This window comes from Rhizoctonia solani, chromosome 12 (assembly GCF_016906535.1).
Source record: "Rhizoctonia solani chromosome 12, complete sequence".
In the NCBI taxonomy this organism is placed as follows: Eukaryota; Fungi; Basidiomycota; class Agaricomycetes; order Cantharellales; family Ceratobasidiaceae; genus Rhizoctonia; species Rhizoctonia solani.
The window spans coordinates 1,893,375-1,911,647 of record NC_057381.1 but is presented as its reverse complement, the minus strand read 5'-3'; the positions used below and the strand labels follow the sequence as shown (position 1 = coordinate 1,911,647).

The 18,273-nt window shown below is 46.3% G+C and overlaps 3 protein-coding genes across 3 annotated transcripts; all 3 read left to right on the top strand.

Annotated features, from left to right (window-relative positions):
- Positions 1–954: 954 nt before the first annotated feature.
- RhiXN_11836 (low temperature requirement protein LtrA) lies at positions 955–3,417 on the top strand (the record flags this gene model as incomplete). The annotated part of the gene is made up of 12 exons (XM_043331651.1): positions 955–1,214; positions 1,284–1,427; positions 1,478–1,501; positions 1,558–1,594; positions 1,653–1,698; positions 1,756–1,975; positions 2,033–2,194; positions 2,247–2,359; positions 2,506–2,620; positions 2,675–2,781; positions 2,839–3,059; positions 3,118–3,417. 12 exons carry the CDS (start codon positions 955–957, stop codon positions 3,415–3,417), a joined length of 1,749 nt encoding a protein of 582 aa, XP_043185161.1.
- Positions 3,418–4,301: 884 nt separating this feature from the next.
- RhiXN_11835 (UvrD-like helicase carboxy-terminal domain protein) lies at positions 4,302–9,752 on the top strand (the record flags this gene model as incomplete). The annotated part of the gene is made up of 22 exons (XM_043331650.1): positions 4,302–4,381; positions 4,438–4,582; positions 4,639–4,651; positions 4,711–4,819; positions 4,893–5,019; positions 5,108–5,124; positions 5,198–5,238; positions 5,292–5,334; positions 5,406–5,470; positions 5,525–5,990; positions 6,041–6,313; positions 6,368–6,457; positions 6,523–6,566; positions 6,615–6,733; positions 6,786–7,039; positions 7,092–7,213; positions 7,267–7,493; positions 7,555–7,621; positions 7,675–8,173; positions 8,230–8,587; positions 8,643–9,718; positions 9,746–9,752. The coding sequence occupies 22 exons, from the start codon at positions 4,302–4,304 to the stop codon at positions 9,750–9,752; spliced, it is 4,242 nt and encodes a 1,413-aa protein (XP_043185160.1).
- A 5,209-nt stretch (positions 9,753–14,961) lies between these two features.
- Positions 14,962–16,502, top strand: RhiXN_11834 (uncharacterized protein; the record flags this gene model as incomplete). Its single annotated transcript, XM_043331649.1, has 7 exons — positions 14,962–15,059; positions 15,117–15,241; positions 15,303–15,473; positions 15,539–15,740; positions 15,814–16,002; positions 16,057–16,270; positions 16,329–16,502. 7 exons carry the CDS (start codon positions 14,962–14,964, stop codon positions 16,500–16,502), a joined length of 1,173 nt encoding a protein of 390 aa, XP_043185159.1.
- Between the last annotated feature and the right edge of the window lie 1,771 nt (positions 16,503–18,273).

Below are 18,273 nucleotides of genomic sequence, written 5' to 3'. Positions count from 1 at the left end.
TTGAGGAGAGTGAGGGGGAGTGATGAAGAGTGGGATTGAATTGACGTCTGATATAGTGCGAAACTGGCTCGGTTGCAGGAACCCTCCCCCACTTGAGAAGTCCGCGAATCCTGTAGTGGGCTGGCACGACGCGATTCAAGTAAGCGGACCCTGTTTCTTTGTTATCTTGATCAGATGTGTGCCTAGTATTATTGTCGGGTATTCTGGGTAGAAGAACGAGGATGGACGAAACAAGTCAATTCGCCGGCCGAAGGGGTCAGAAACACTAATACTTACAGGGCCAGATTACTCGTCCTAACCACGTTTAATTCTTCTCTAAGCCTCGCGGATCAAAGCTACCCGTAATTTGCTTAGTACCGACCTGCAGATGAATCCGACAATATCCGCAAAAACAGAAGTGGGTCAGATTGAGTCCGAGGTGGTGACGTGCTGAGTATGCTCATCGAGAGGCTCGCATTCCAAATTTACACAGATGCAGCCGAGAGGCCCATGCTCCGCTCTCAATTGATGTTCCTATTTTGATTCCGCCGAGATATAAATATTAATAGGCGTCGTCGGGGCGGTAAGCCGGACCAAAGGAACCGGGGAGAGGTCATGGCTTGGTGGAGGTTGCGTATAGGCGCCGAGATGTGTCAGCAAAGGGTTGACTGCACAGTTCCAGTCTCAGCAATCGACCATACTGCTCTTTGATCTCAGTTGCACGTTCGACGCATGTTTTAGACCAGTGGCAAACAGGCCAAGAACAATTCGGTCTATTTATTATGAAGGTACCCAATGGCGACTCTTTTCGCGACCACCACCGCTCCTTGACTGAGTCTGATACAGCACGGCACTGCAATAGGATTCAAAGGGTCTCTACATATCCACATATCAAAATCTTATCTCTGGCGTATTACGGGTATTAAACCTTTCTAGCAAGCCCTCGGAAGAAATCTACTCGGGAGGACCAGTACTATGGCTCACCATTTTCACCACGAAAAGGTCGGTATCTACGAATTTATGATGATACGTGACGTGACTGACCTGTGGAGATGCTATGCCCAACATATTCATGAACAACAGCCACACCGCACAATACATCAATTCGGACCTGGGAACGTTCACTTTCACGGAAAGTCGTTCGACGACCATGACAGCGAACACTCGCACCACTACTCTTTCAAGAACCTCATACGTCCCCCCGTCGTCAGACAGTGGATCCATCTTGGCAAAATGTGAGTCTCTGTCTCGTCTCACTTCGGAGATCACTTTGTTGGTACTGACTTGATTCCGACAAAACCAAGTCATCGCGAGCATACGGAACGCGTTCCATCTCGTTTGGAACTTTTCTTCGACTTGGTATTTGTTGCCATTGCGCATCAGCTGAGCGAAGCTGTCGCCGAAAATGCCAGTGCCGCCGGTCTCGCCAAATTCGTGTTGATATTCTAGTGAGTATGATGTCGCTCGGACATTACGGCCAGAACTGAATTTTATTTAGCCCAACTTGGTCTCTCTGGAGCGAGTGAGTTTTGTGCTTCTTGTCGATCGTCAATGGCGCTTATTTTTGTCAAACTTTAGATTTCGCAATTTTGTCAATGCTTCTGGTACTGATGATGTTAGTATTTAATAAGCTGCTGTGTCGCGATATCCACTTACCTCGTCTCCTCGCGTAGGTTCTCCAAAGACTTGCTGTACTATGGTTGATGGCGCTGCTCGTCGGTATGTCACGAGCCCCCGGTGGAGGATGACCCGCGCTGAAACAAATGCATTCCTCAGGCTATACCGCCAATGCATCCGCCATACAGCTGGGTGCACACGAATCAACTGAGGCGAGCACCGGAGCAGTTCACGTGGCCCTGGGCAGCATACTCGCTGAGGCTGGTCACGAGCCCAGCACCGCCGAAGCCGTCTCATCTCATTACGCTCGGGACCCAGCGCTCGTGACCGCCACCGCATTCTTCTTGGTCGCCAAGTTTAGCCGAGTCGCGTTCTTGATGTGAGTAGGTATTGCTTTGTGTGTCATTGTTTATGATTTTGATCGAACTGTGTATAGTTGGTATGCGATTGCGTTGCCCATGTTCCGGTCGTCCTTTTTGCTTCAGATTGCATATCAAATGCTCAACTTTTTTGTGTACCTCCCGTTACTCGTCGTGCGTTCGCCTGCAGCAATTATTACTCTAGCCAGCCTGGGTATGGGCACCGATTATCTCCTTCGGTAAGTTTATATCCATCCAGATATGGGCATTCATGCTAATTCGAACTCGTAGCTACTTTGTCGGGATTCCGATTGTTCTTAATAACAAGTTGACAAAGAAGATCCTAAGTCGTTTTACACACGAAGATCTCGAGGCACATCATAAAGGCATTGACCCAACGGCAAGTACGTCCTCTCCGCGAATGAACTCTTCCTGAACTCTTTCCAGTCCAATGCATGCGCGTATGAGAAAAGCCGTGAACAGCTGGCACCCTATATTCCTGGTATGTGAGCCACTATATGCACAGAGCAAGTGGCTCATGGAACTTTAGCAACCAATATCGAACATTTCATCGAGCGAACAGCCGCATTCGTTGTCATCGTACTTGGCGAAGTCGTTCTCAGTGTTGTATACCATGCGACGAGGGCTGATATCGGATTCAAGAGGTAATTGACATACTGTTCATCTTGCTCAGGGTCGTAATTAACTCTGATTGACAGTATCTATGGGAGCGCCGTTTCCGGGCTTATCATCGCATTCAACTTTTGCTGGCTCTATTTTGACGCAGAGTGCAGCCATACATTTGTGCACGCAATGAGGCGACACTGTGAGTCTGGATCATGGCGTATATATTCACCTTGATCACTGATACGTATGCTTCTAGGGTTCACCTCGATCACTTTCACCAACCTGCATTTCCCTCTGTGCGCTTCTCTGATTCTCGTGTCTGCGGCCACATCGCGGATGACTCAACACACTGAAGAGGTCACCTCGGCTATTCGATGGTACTTTGGAGGCGGACTCGGGGTCGCTTTAATTTCCATGGCTCTGATCGGCGCTACCCACCGTGGGCTGGACCCTACGGGAACATCAAGGCTCGGTCGCGTAAGTTTCAACCTTCAACCTATTTTTAGAAGCAATACTAAATCAAGGCTGTTATTAGTTTACTCAGCTTGGCTTCCGCGTCGCTGTTGGCATCGTCATGATCCTCCTACCCCTGTCCGATCTTTCTCCGCTCAACCTGCTCGGAACAAGCGCCGGTTTGACATCGTTCCTCGTGGTCGAAGAGACATACGGAAAGCTCCGCCGCGGAGAACCTTTGGCGAAGCCGAGCGCGGCTGAACAGGATGTGATCGACGCGAGGGAGCATTCTGCTGAAGATCGACCGGACGCAACGCGCATAGACTCGAACCTCGAGTCGGGATCGGTAGAAAGTGGGATCAAGGAGGTCAAGACACAGTGAAGGGGTTGTTGCTTGACCGGAATGTTGTAGTTTCACTGGGAGGAATGGCCTCCGAGGAAGGGGTTTTATGACATCTAATAATAATCTATGATTCTATATATGATATTAATCAAGATTATGAGGTGCCTGACAAAGTTGGTTCATCTTACATGTAGCCTGGCAGCTATAAGGTTTAATCCAAAGGTCCGGCGGATAGAGCAAAAATCTACGTTGAATATCTCCTCTGTATAGCAATAATGAGTTATAGCGGACGTGCATGTAGGGCTGAAATACTTGTTCCCAACTAGTGATCCGTCATTTCATGTGTAGAATTAAATAACCCCCATTCATTTTTCTGCCCAGCATTTGTGATAATCTATTCAAGCGCATAGGGTTGGGAGTGCCCTATTACATGTTATCCGGGCGTACCATGGATGTTATAAGCATGATTATTGGTTGAATGGATTAGGATCAAGCCCGAGAAATGTGAAGATTCCTCAAAATGATAGTTTGCACGGCCCAACTTTCAAGGTTGCTCTCACGAGCGTTGTATCATCAAGGTTTTAATATATTGTATTTTTAGCGCTTCAAAACTGAGTCATATAAGATAATGAAGTTCACACGCACGTGTATCCTTGGAGCTATGCGTCTGAAATTTGGTATGGTGCTGTAGTTAAATGCGTGTACGTGTTTGCTTATTGCAAGGTTACGCCGAATCGAATGAAATCAAGGTTCTTACCCTGTGATTGGATGCTTGTTGGGTGGCGGATCAGTTGCAAACAAGCCATAACCGTAGCCACTGGAGCGAGGGAACCGCCATCTCCCACCACCTCCAGCCATTGAATCTCTACATTGAATCTAGTAGTATGAATCCCTCCCCGGGTACCTCCCAATGGGAGATCCTCATGGCCTCTCGAGCGTATAAACAATACATGAAACTGGAGGCAGAGCAAAGGGTTTTCGAGATTATAGAAACAAAAATCGAGTCAGTGGTTGTGTTTAATTTCGCGCATACCACTAAGTCTAAACTGGCACAATTAGTGAGCTTCGAGATGGCCAATTCACGCGGGAAAATCATAATGTTGTCATTGGAACTTCAAATCTTATCCCGATTTACCGAGCGCGAATGAGCAGTGATCTTAGGATTATATACCGCGTAGATATTGTTCCAGATCGCTCTCTCAAAGTGAGTTTCTGGACTTACTAATCTGGAATATTGTTGAGTCACGTCCTCTCCCGCAGTATGATCATCAAAGTAATGCAGATTACCTTGGAATTTCCGCTAATTTTCTAATGGTCGCTATGATCATTTAGTCTTGAAGGTTCTCTGTATTGCTTCTCGAGCTCATATAGACTACGGCTATTGGGCTCGCATTTCGTCATCTCTTTATCGAGGATCCTATAGAGATGAATACAGAGACCGGTAAGTTAGGATCCATCTGTCACTAATTCAAACAAAAATCACCTTGATTTGCTGACACTGCCAAATATGTCAGATGCAACTTCCGGTTGCCACAAAGTGCAACAAATCAGTTCATTTACTTGCCAGCCAAGTATCCACACGACGATAGGTTATTCACCCACGATTCAATGAATATATTGGACGAATACGACGGAAAGTCTGTAAGTCAAGACCAGGTACTTGCGCCAGTATTTCTTTTTAAAGTCCATTGGCTCATCTTCCACAATATGCGACCTTTTTGATTTTCAGGCTACTACCGACTCTGGGTAAGCTTATCACCGCCATCATACTTCAGTGTTTGAAAAAGAAATATAATGGAATAAAATTCTTCCGCCACAGATTCGAAAGATACTTTCCTGTCAATAAGGCGTTGTACAACTGTGAGCTTCTCTTTGTAGAGTATAAAGCCCCACTGAAGATCCTACAAAACCAGCCGTTCGTGCTAATCTGGAAGTCAATCTTCCAATAAATCTGGAGTGAGTTAATGTGTTAGCGATAACCAAGACGGTACCAGCAGCATTTTAACCAATTTGAATATTGTTCTAAGTCCCCTTGAAAAGTCAATTGTTCACAATCAGAATGCCACAATCGTAGTTGGAAGGAGTGGCACCGGTATGCATATTCGATGAGTTTGGAGGCATTTACTATGATCTGATATAGAGTTAGGAAAAACAACTGCTCTAGTCTATAGGATGCGTGCCATTCATCTACAGGATCAAGCATCCACAATTCGTCAAATGGTTGTCACTCGCTCACGCGTACTGGCCAAGCACATCAAGGCTACCTTTCTTAGTCTCATCGAATCAACTAGCGTTGCCAATAAGACCGAAGCTGAACTCGCTGTCATGGCTGAACAATATAAACAACGGTCCGACCCAGCCTTGATTGAATTCGATAATGAGCTTGATCTCCGAGAAGATCTCCCGCCTAGGTTCTCTCTGCTTGAAGATTCACACTTTCCTCTTTTTATTTCCTTTGATAAAGTAAGCAGTTTAGCTGTAGAAGAAAAGGATACCACTGGAGTGATATTCGTACAGTTGTGTTCTCTGCTTGAGGCGGATTTGATTGAATACGAACAAGAGCAAAAGCAATGCAAAATGCCGATTCTTCGCAGCAATATCATTGACCTTGAGTAAAGGAATACCCCAGTTGTAAGGCATACAGAGGCTGATTTTTGTGCAGTGTATTCGAGTCGGAATATTGGCCGAAATTCAGGAACATGCTCAAATTTAATCTTAACCCTGCTTTCGTATACTCCGAAATTATGGGAGTAATCAAGGGGTCGTCAAAATCAATACAAGATCCTAATGGGTTCCTCAGTCGGGATGAGTATCTAGCACCAACACGGAAAAAACTTAACCGAACAGACCCGGGTTTGAGAGCGCAAATATACGATCTATTTGGACATTACAATAAAATTAAGGGAGAAAGATTCGAGAGAGATCCAGCTGACAGGTAACTCTTGTTGCTCCTTCAAGAAACTGGGTTTTATAACCATTCATGATGCAGAACCCGACCTCTTCTAAAGTTCATCGCCAATAAGGCCAACAACATTCAAGAATGGCACGCACATCCGTCAAATCACCTGGTAGACTTCTTGTGAGTCTAAATGCTTTCTATTCAATCGCTGCAACGATGATGTTATATTTTATATGAAAAATCAGGTATGTAGACGAAGTTCAAGACAATCTGATGATGGATATCCACCGTGAGTGAGCCCAGGTAATATATATAGCTGCTACTTATGAGTGATTAGTACTGGGATCGTTATGTACAAGTGTGCAGAATACGTACTGGGCCGGTGATACCGCTCAAACAATTGTTGCTGGGAGTGCATTCCGGATTAAGGATCTGGGCCCCTATTTGTTTGGCGAGGTACGCTTGTATTCTCTGATATGTACAGTGAGGCTCAATGGCTCTCCTGAAGGGGGCTCCAACGGAGCTGTATGACTCAAAGCCTATGGCAAATTTCACTAGGTTTAATCTCACTGGAAATTTTCGAAGTCATACTGGGATTGTAAACTGTGCGGCTTCAATTGTCGATGCACTCTACAAGCACTTTCCAAACTCTTTGGACCATATGGATCCCGAAACCTCAAGATGGAGAGGGCCACCACCAGTTGCGTTCATAGACACTGACTCTGAAGTTTGTACTTTTGAACAATTTTTATTGGGATCAAGGTATGTAAGTTGCCATAGGATATATTCCAGCGCCTCACATCGGGTCTCATAGCGGATCCCATGCTTCATTTGGTGCACAGCAAGCCATCATTGTTCGGTCCGAAGCTGTTGCCCAAACATTAAGCCCGACATTAGCTGAACTATGCCCAATTTTATCGATTACCAACTGCAAAGGTGTTTCATAGTTTCTGTTGGACATTGTCAAAGGCTTATAAGGGGTTATCCAGGGCTAGAATTCGACGATGTTATAATATACAATTTTTTCGCGAGCTCAGAGGCCCCGGACGCTTGGGATTTCGTTCATGGTAGTCCCCTCAAGGCCCATAGGAACTCTAAGGAGTCTGTTCCTCCCGTATATTTATGTAATGACTTGAAGCTGTTATACGTAGCAATTACTCGGGCCCGGAAACGCTGTTGGATGTGGGATCATGGCCCTGTTAATGAAGCAATGCAGGTGAGTTTGGTTTATAATATCAATTGCACCCATGTACGATGAATTTGTTAACTCGCAATAGAAATTTTGGCTCTCTCAAGGACTAATCACAACTAAACGAATATTCGAAGCGGAGGGATGGGGCTCAGGTAAGCCACATGTATCGTTGTAAATGAGTAAAGGTTCATCCTGCTATGAATAGTATCTAGCCCAAAGGAATGGATTGAAAAAGGCCAAGAATATTTTGCCAATGGAATGTATAGGCTGGCTTCCGCTTGCCTAAAACGAGGCGGAGAGAACTCAAGAGCTCAGATCGCGATGGCTTATCACCAAATGTCTAGAGCTAAGGCCGAAATGCTTCGCGGAGACTCGAGAGAAAGTCGTTCAAAGCTTTGTCAGGCTTCTCGAGCTTTAGATGCCTGTGGAATGGACGAAGAGAACTCTGGACAGATTCAAAGCGCTAGACACTTGAGATTCCACTCAGCAACTTGCTTGGAACTTGCTCACGAGGTCCGTGAAGCCGCGAAAATGTTAATCAAAGCAGGGTATCACGAACAAGCCATTCGTACTCTTTTCAGGCAACAGCTAATCCGGGATGGGGTGGTGCTGTTACTGGCGCACGGCAGCAAGTTGGGAAGCGCCGTCGAGCAAGAGTTACTGGACTATTGTCGAATGCACTATTTTAGTAAATGCAACTATGAGTATGTCCCTACATTTGGAGCGGAACTGAGCTGGATGGCTAACCCAACCTTCACAGGTTGTTACCTCCCCTATTCAAATTCAATGTTGAAGAACAGCTGAGCTATGCACGACAAAAAAGCTTTCGCCCGCAACTGAAATTTCTTCTTGATCAACACAAGCGTTTTGCTGAGCTGGCAGAAATCCATCGGGAAGATCGAATGCTAACCGATGCACTTGAATATTTTATCAAGGATTTTTGCGAATACGACCGTAGCTCTAGCTTAGAAGAGGGGGCGAAAATAGTATTTTGCTACTCTGAGACCGTATTTGGGCTTGAGTCCAAGAAGTCTGCTAACTCAATCAATTGCATGAGAATAATGCTTGGCAAATTGTTTCCACATTTATCCTCCCTCCTACCCAAGCAGAGAAGAAAGGTAAGCAGGGAAGCAGCCACTTGTACTTGGAACAAATCTGAAGCTATGTATTTAGTTTACGCTATTCGACAAGCTTCTTGACAGGTTTAATGACCCAAATTGGGCTTGGATCGAATCTGAGCAGTGGGACCAGTTTGATTCGGAGGAGCGAATCCACAAAACAATGCTCGTTCACCTTTCGGTCAGTGACATGGGTTGGCTTAAAAATCATCCGTCTCCGCGACGTATCCGAGACCGCCTTGCCTGGTGGATGTCATATAACTCACTCATTATAACTATCGTCGAAGACTCTGAGCCTAGTCGACTTCCCACAGCTCAGAGGTTACTAGGCTTTAATCCATTCCGGCGAGATCTTCTTATCAATAGTCAATTCATTGTCTCTAAGGAGTCCGTCATTTACGAGCTCAGTAAGAAGGAGCGAGTTCCAACTCAACAAAATTCAAACGGCGACATATTATTCCCGGCCAGATGGATTGATAAACTTATTAAAGATGGGCTACGAATACCTCTAGAACGGCGGTTACGGCAAATGCATAACAGCCTCAATGATCTTGGCTTGTTCAAAGCTGCCGACCTGGCTACTAACGCGTGCGCTGCTAGAAAGCCGGCTTCTCCTGAATTGTATTCATGTCTTAGCCATCAAGACAAAGTTAAAATCCTCCTCCTTGGCTTGTCTTCAATCTCCTCCATCTGTGATGTGTTGCTTAGTATTTGTGGTCCCGAAAAGACCCAGCCAAGCGTTCCACGGCTATGGATCCAAAGCCTATTCGATACAATCTATTCCAGTACTGGCCTGATTCGGGAATTCGATCCAACCTGGTTGTGCGACCACAGCTTGACCACGGATAATCTAGTCACTTTTCTCAAAAAATTCATTTCAAGCGTTGGCCCAGAGGCAACATTTAATACCGGATTTTCGTCTCTGGTGATCGGTCATAGCTTGGTTATGTGCTTTAGGGAAAGTGCATATGAAGGAAACATAGGGCCCATAAGGTTGAATAATTCAAGTCATACGTGCAGAAATCAGCTTGACGATCTAGACCTGAACGAGCGTCTAATGGGAGATTACATATCTTCATTCTTTGACTGGAGCGACTTCAACGGGTTGACAAATGCCATTACTACGCTTAGGTGAGTAAGTATTGATTCGCAATTAAGCATATAGTGATGTCATTGGTTTGCTGCTGCAAAGGGCTACCATGAAAGTGTCACTTGGAGCTACAGACTTAGCGCTAATAATTCATATGGTTGAATTGGTCACTTGCGACATGATTTTTCATATCCATAATAACTCTACCAATCGGGATAGGTTTTCCGGTCTTATCCTACCATTATCTTGGGCCAGATTACTTGTCAAACTATATCACCCTGCAACAATTTCTCGTGACACGACTTTGGTCCACGACTTATTAAGCTTTATTGTCTGGCTTTCCGATGAGCTCAGATTCAACAAGGGTGGTATGTATCGTTCATACGTACGAGCAAAATTGCTTACCAATACTCATAGATAATTGGTTCGCTGGAAAACACATGTTGCGCATTGACTCAAAGATAGTCTATACGTTCATTCAAAGATTGTAACTCATATCCAGTTTGATTTTAAAAAGAGGTGCTGACTCAAATGATAGGTGCTGGTGCATTTCTTTCCGTAGGTTTCGAAGAGTAGCCATGGCTGAGAAGATTCTGACGGTAACCTACACAGTTCTGGTTAACTCAAGCCAGCCCATTGTTTTCACCGATCCTGTTATGGTATCTTTGATACATATAGCCGGAGATCGAGATAAGTACGGTGCGACCAAATACAAATTACCTATCCAAAGGTAAAGTGCAATATGTTCAACAAAGCGTCGGTTAAGTGAACACAAATAGGTTTAATCAAGTGTTCGACCACAAAAGTTGCCTTCAAGTTCTTTGTCAAACATTCCAGCGCGAGTCTATTGGAGTGCTTTCAAGCAGCAAAGATGAGGACCCGGAGCATACGGCTTGTTCCGAAATCAGGGTGTTGTCTTTTTCCGATCCTAAACTAACATTCAAGAAACTGAGGCAACCAGTAAATGAGGATTCACGACTGCAAAGCTAAAAGCTTTCTATCTTTGACTTTATTGAACATGTATCTCAAGTAAATGAAACGCATTTAGCGAGATTACAAACATTACCCAGGGCTCAATGTCGAAGTGCCCCATCGCACCGTAGCCTCAGTGGCCCAGAGAGAACTTCATACTCGTTATATGTATCCATGCGTCCATGCTAATCCCATAATACGACAGCTCGGCTAACCGAGATGCTTCCGCTCGTAGTTAGCATGTGGGCAACAAGGTATTTCAGCAATATACCAATTAAAGCACATTATTTCCATATTTGATCCATGCTTTCTAAGGTCAAAGCACTCTCCTGTATTTGAAACTTAGTATATGCAAATCATTTTTGTTACCATCAAACCTGGCTGTTTGCGGTTTGATCTATTGAATGAGCTCAGTCACCACTTCTTGGCGTACATTACATATATTTGAGCAATTTAACTGAGAGATAAGTCAGTTTGGACATTTTATGATGAAGCCTGCAGAGACGCAGAACAACAACTTAGGCTCTGGGGCTCCGACTTTTGTGAAACCCGCCCATATGATGTTGCCAGGCTCCAGATTGTCTGGGTGATCCAACGGGGAGGACGCATACCGTGTACCCAAAAGTTACAGATAGTCCAACCCTGGGTGTCAGATGCCCGGGAACCCGTACCCTGCTGGAGGTAGATACGCTTGGTCCGGGTGTGGATGTGATGGTCCAACCCCTGGTGGGGTCCAGATCCTTGTTGTCTCCTGGGGTTGGACTCTTGCCGGGGGTTGGATTCCTAATAAATTCCTTGATTAATTGCTACACATTAGTTAGATGAACAAGTCATGTGACTGAAAATCACTTTTATATTAATTTCTATATATAAGGAAATACTCAGTCTGCATACATCACTTGTCTCTTGAACTTTCTATCATAGCCACTAACTTGGTTGCTCTGGTTGCGCTTTTTTGCATCCGGTGCGTTTTTGTGGGATCTGTCCTAGATGTCCTTGAGGGGCATTGAGGAGGCGGGCACTTACAGCTGTATGGAACTGAGTAAGAGTTGCTTAAGGCAACAAGTAAGCTACCTACAACAACAACCAACTATACTACAGCAACCAAGCCTGTAAGGGCAATGGCAAGCTAGCTAAGTACAATGGGGAAGCCGCTTAAGGTGGTGTAGTCTACTTCTAACTAAGTGGTTGCTGGGCTTAAGGCCCTTGTACAATGGGGTGATGCAACAAGAGGTAATTGACCTGGGTGTTACCATGGTTGGTTGGCCTCCTTATATATTACAAGGCTGAGCTAATTACAAATACAGTATATGCAAAACCATAACCAATAAGAACCCTGCTCCGCAGTTGGCCTTAATCATGCATACGTGTCACTGATGATGTCATAGGTGGAGGTGGCTATGTATGCTGAGTAAGCGCGGGTGGGGATGTGGCTCAGCGCTTAGTGTCATAACCCATATCTGGAGGGGTTATTACCATATATCCACTGTCAAAGATATATATAGTATATGATGCACAGTGATATATTAATAATATAAGTTGCTGGGGGATGTTGCACTCCCCCTGCCCCCCTAGCCGCGGGCCAATGTTAAGGGAGCCCACGGGCAAGGTCTGAATAATATATTATTATAGAAGAGATTATGTCATCCCCCCCCCCACCTCAAATCCGTAGTAGTTTAGTATAGTATTTGATAAAGGACTGGAGGGGGGGAGGTCATGTGACCTGGACTTAGAGAATATCACTAAGTCCAGCCATGTTGACCATAAGTCTCTTATATATGGGAACCTGGAGGTTCTGAGTGCATATGTGCGAGTATATGCGTGCTTGCGGTCATGTTGGTGTGCAACATGAGTGTGTTGGAGGCTTGACAAGGTCAGGACTCATGGACAGAATGGAGTGGGTCATGACACTTAGCGTATGATATAGGTGCTGAGATCATGTGATTGAAAATGTTGTCCATTTGACTTCATTTAAATCCAAGAAATTGGGAATAAATTCCCTGGTATTGATTGTGTCTACAACAGGATCCATCCACCTATCTGCACGTCTGCACAACCATCTGTGCAACCATCTGCACAACCATTGCCACTCCTGCTCCCGCCCCACCAAGGTATATAAACCCCTGCCCTCAGATGAGTGTGAGTTTCCTCTGATTCATCCCCCCCCTGCCTCTGACCCTTCCTGCTTAGCTGCTGTATGCCTGCCAAAAAATTAGCTAAAATTCAGTAAGTAATTCCAATGCTATAAAACCTGGCATTGAGCTGATCAATTGTATGCTACAATCATTTCAATGGCTTCACAACACATTGATTCTTCCCTACAGGTATATTACATCTCATCTCAAAAAATAGCACACATTTGCTTTGCTAAAGTAAGTAAATAATTAACCAAAATAACCTGCCACTCAGCTGGTGCATGCGCCAATTGGCTCAACAAGGAGCTCCAAAAACTTCAAGCTGTTGTTGTTGCCGCTGCCGCTGCCACCTCCTCTTCCTCCTCCAACCTATCCTTGTAGAAATAACTTGTACATACTAGAACAATCTAGTATCTTCCATGTAATCAAGTCAGTGCAAACTAACCAATAAGCTATATGCGCAGTAAAGCGCAGTAAGTACGTGTCACCCCTATAAGTGACTTGACTGGTTGGTTCACAGGTATATAAGGGGGCTTGTTCTGCCTCCTAGCAACTCATCCTATTCTCTCTAACTCTCACTCTTGTTCATACTTTGTAATTAGTTAAATCAATAATATATATTGTTTCTATATACAATTTACTTCTTTCTACAATCCTTTCTTTCTTCAGGAGCTGCAACTCCATTTGCTGCTAAGCCATAAATGGTCTACGTTTTTGACATGAGCTGGACTAACAATAATCAATGGTACATGTATGGAAGTGGGATAGCAAGTGCTCATACATTGATACAGCGTTTTTTCAGGAACACCCAAAGCAGGACCCAAAGATAACCTCAAGAGCTCAGCTGCAACATCATCAATATCCATTTCCCCTTTTTGATTTGTTTGGTTTTCACTCTTTGCCCTAATTTTGCCATAAGTTTATTTTTACCTCTATCATCCAGTTGACTGTGTCCATGCAAGCCTTGCCCTTAGTACTACCCCTATGTCTTCATTGACGCGGCCTGCTGTATTTTTACTGTTTTGTTCTAGTGTTATCCGCCTCAGCACCCTCAAACCAGACAAGCTGCACGCCAGGTCAGCTCTGATATCAATTTTTCTGCACCAAGGGATTGGATTTAGATATTAATGTAATTAGTATTTAGGAATATAACTCAATTATATTATTATTACCATACAAGAAACTGCACCTTGGTGCAAGTGTCCCGCACCCAGGTGTTGGATTCTGCAAGGGTTGGATTGAGGGGGGTCGGACCGTGTGCCTACAAAAACACGAAGGGGGTTCGGATTAGTGCAGGGGTCGGATTTTGCCGGTAATTCGGACCCGGGTGTCGGATCGTCGGGGTCAGATAGTCCGTACCTCGGGGGTATACGGTGATCAAAAGAATCATCAACAGCGGGACTCACACACTCAATGGACGGGGAGATTGTCAGCCCATCCTCCATAATATAGGAGATCTCATACATGGGTGTGTCAGGTCTCGATCATACAATCTTCTATTTTTCATATAGCACACATGTGACATCATACCGCATAGAATGCAAGGCATTGGCATGAAAGGGGCTTGGACCAAGCACACCAAGAACAGAAAACAGTTGATGGGAGCAATGCGCGACCAGAGCCATACTCTGGGCAAAGGGATCAGAATAATTGGTCAATATACACGAGTAGAATCTGGGCTCTCATACCAATAGTTTGTTGATTATCATCCAGGTAGTATTCTGCTTCTATGAATGGAGAATAACACGGGAGTACTGCTGCAGACTAAGGTACGCACGGGAGTACACTTGTTCGTTTCCGATTTTTATTAGACCGTTGTGCTTGTACAGACAAGACGATTCAGATTATGGTGTGGACAGCGCTAAACGATGGACGTTATCGCACTGTGTTTGAGGATTCATGGCAACTGGTACGTATTTGCCTCAACTGTCTCCTAGGATCGGGCTCGGGGAGCGTTGGTACTCGATGCTTCTTTCAAGTCCGATCTCCGTTTCGAATGTTGTTCCCACCCCCTAAGCGGGCGCCCCACTGTCTCACCCCTATGTCAGCAGGGTATAAGACTGTAGGGCGGGAGGGGGAGAGTCGTCACTTGTACTCCCCCGCCTGTACTCCTTGCTTGTACTCCTTGCTTGCACTCCCACTTTCGACGCGCTACCTTGCAGCTCATCACTGTAGTCATGCTTTTCCATTTTGCTCTCATTGCTCTCTGGCTCGTCCAGATCCTCTTCCCCGTCATCGACCATGTTATATTAGGCAACTTGATTTCTGGTTTTTAGTATGTACTAATACTCGTCATGATAGGGACTCGCTAACCACTAATGCCTGAACCCAGTGCGCCGCCTACAATGCTGTTACCCAAGCGACCTCCAATACTTCGTTTGGATGGTCCTAACTTATACGAGACTATGGAGATTGCTTCACCTCGGTATAAGCTTAGCTCGGAGGGGCTGTTTGCCGGTTTGTTTATATGACCTTGTCGCACTCTTATCCAGCTGGAACTGACTTTTCATTCACCTAGGCATTCATTCGTCGGCGACCGCTCCATTTACCCGACTTGCTGCTCTTGCGGACCTGGATGTGAGTTTGTCTATGGACCTGCACGAGTGGTGCATAGACCATCCAACCGAGTTTCTGGTCGGACTCGCCTTTCTGCTGATTCTGGCGAGCTGTACTGGATTGGCCGTGATTAGTATGTCTGGTCTCTGCTGCTTGGCGGCCTTGGAGGCATTACTGACACCGATGCCGCTTCTTTAGACGATAGCGCTCCCCCTCCCGTGCCTCGCTCACTCCAGCTGGCTAACCTGTGCGAACATTGTAGCTCCGCCTCTGCCCGCTCTGCCGTCGCCCCCCTCACCCGGATCGATGCAAAGACCGGGGCTGTGGGCACATCCCAGTCGGGCGGCAGACGGGTCGAAGGCAGCACCTTGGAGCTAGCCGTGTCCACAGGTTCGCTCAGGTGAGTCTCGTACCGCTAGCACCGCTAGCACCGAGGTAGCGACTGGTGCTGACACTCGTATTACGCTTTTTAGTTCGAGTGCTGATAGTCACGATGGGAGAGCAACGTCGCAATCGTCTGTCGATCCACTGTTTACCCCTCAGCACAGGAGGCGGATGATCAGGCTGATCAATCGGCTGAAGGAGATGGAGAGGTCAGGAAACCCCTTGGGACGGCCATATGACACTGGCAGCTGGAGCGACCTCTCGGACGCGCAGGCAGGGTAAGAGGACAGGTGGTGAAGGTGATCGAGCCATCTAACGGACCCGGCTTGTAGAGCACGGACGCCCGAGTCTGGACCGAATGACACGCTGTCGACGACAGTGAGCCAGGACGACCTGTACGAGCTGCTTGGAGATGTACTTGGGGTGCCTGACCCTAGGCTAACAAGCAGCGCGTCCGGGTCGGAGGTCAGGGGCGATGTGGAGGACGAGGTTGGGGTGGAGGTTGAGGGTGAGGGTGAGGTAGGGGGTTCGGATGAGATGATGCCGGTATGTAGCAGTATGAACGACGGTGTTGACGATGTTTCTGACTGCATCGACCACGCAGCCAGCGACTGGTTCGGATGCGGGGGCATCTCTTCCAGTCAGCTTGTCTCCTGCAGTCAGCTCGTCATCCAGTTCTGGCACTCTACGATCGTCATCGTCGAGGATACGAGTGCTTGGGATGGAACGGGCGTGGGCGGGGATCCATACGCGACCGTTCTCGGGCGTACGCACATGAGTGGGGATACCCAGGGCCACTCTGTACCGCTGGCCCCGGTACAGAGGGGTATGCTCTCTCGATGGTAGTGTGCGGTGCGAGGACGGGGGCGTTGGACGGTTGACGGTGGGTGTAGGAAGTGATCACTAATTGGTGGGTATCTGGGTGGGCTGGGGAGTTGTGTAGTATCGGTTACTAATGGAGTCTACAGTATACCATGTTTGTGTGATAGTGTATTGTTAATTTATTTCCGTTTCTTCCCCTTATCTTCTCTCTGGTTAACGAACCTCATGTGGACGCATGTAAAGGGGGTGACCGCGACTGAGAAACTAATTGAGTATGTATGCGTTAAGATTCCGCTGGGTATCTGCGGGAATCTAGGCTGACATTTTCAGCCTGGGCCTCTCTTACAGGAGACGGATGCTTTCGGGACACGAGGTTGGGAGGCGCCAATGGACAAGTCGGACGCTGTGAGGCGCGTGCAGCGCAGCTGCACATGTAGCACTGGCACCGGCCTACGCTTCACTCGTCTCATCTCACTTGCTCTCGCTCGACTCGTTTCATTAGATACATAGATATAAACACGACCTCCGATAGATATATACACCCTCCTTTTCGTGTAGATAGAGGCTCATTCTTGTTTCCGAATACGAGACTCTGGCAAGTCATTCGGCTCATCCCATAAGCCCCAATACCGCCTCCAGCCTCGCCTTCGACGTCAGGTCCTTGCGACCTCACGGACGCTTATGCAGTCATGTTGGACATGCATGAACGGGGTCTATTCTGATCCCTTATTTTTTTACCTCCTTTGAAGTGGGTCCGACTCTAGAGCGCCATGAATTGCTGCAAGGTCATATTCCCGGAACCATATGTGACCATCGTTCCTATATGTCGAATTCCAAATTGACCTAAGCCTTGATGCCGGGACCATACATTCTCGGTCTTATTTCGTAACTCGATCAGCCGGGCCTCGATAGTTTACCACCACAATGACCATATCGATGGTTTTATGCTATAAAATTACCAAGTATTCGAGTTTGTAATGGCCACTCATTTTTAGGGCTGGCCCATGAAGGAGGGAGATATAAATATCTTCGGACTTTTTCAGGCACAGCGACGAGACTTATGATCCTGCCCAGATTTGATGGTATTGTGGCGGCTAGTATGCGAGTACTGCGTGAGTTTAGATGTGTGCTGAGCACGACCACAGGTGTATCCTCTTTGCAAATTCAGATCAAGTGGAGGTGTCACAGAGAAAAGAAACGCAGCTAAAATTAGCTGGGCGAGGTAGGAGCTGGTTTACATGAGAGCCCCACTTAAATTAGATGAGCAACTCACCTCTTTTTACGTGCGTTTTGCATGTGGCAACATTTTCTTGGTTCACACACGTAAATTGCGTGTATGGATTCCCTCGCCGCTTACAGCTAATTTTACACGGTTTTTAACCTATATCAGCTACTGATCCCGCAGGTGGTTTTACGTGCAAATAGTAGTTAATTCTGATCGTATAAGTGATGAATACATGTAAAAATACATGGAAATGTATCTAATAAATGCATGCGAAAGCATACAGTCCTGCGCTGCGATTATCCATTGGGGTGCCTTGCCGGGTTCGGGGTATAGCGCCGATGGGCATTTGCATTAGGATCGGTCGCGTGTTCGAACCCCAGGTGGGCCGCCGGTCGGAATAATGATAAAAATAGAGCATACAGTCAAGTGAAAGCCAGAAATTCGAAAGTAAAGAAACGAAAGTTCGAAGTCGAGGGAAGGGTCTTCAGTTCAAAAGGGGTGA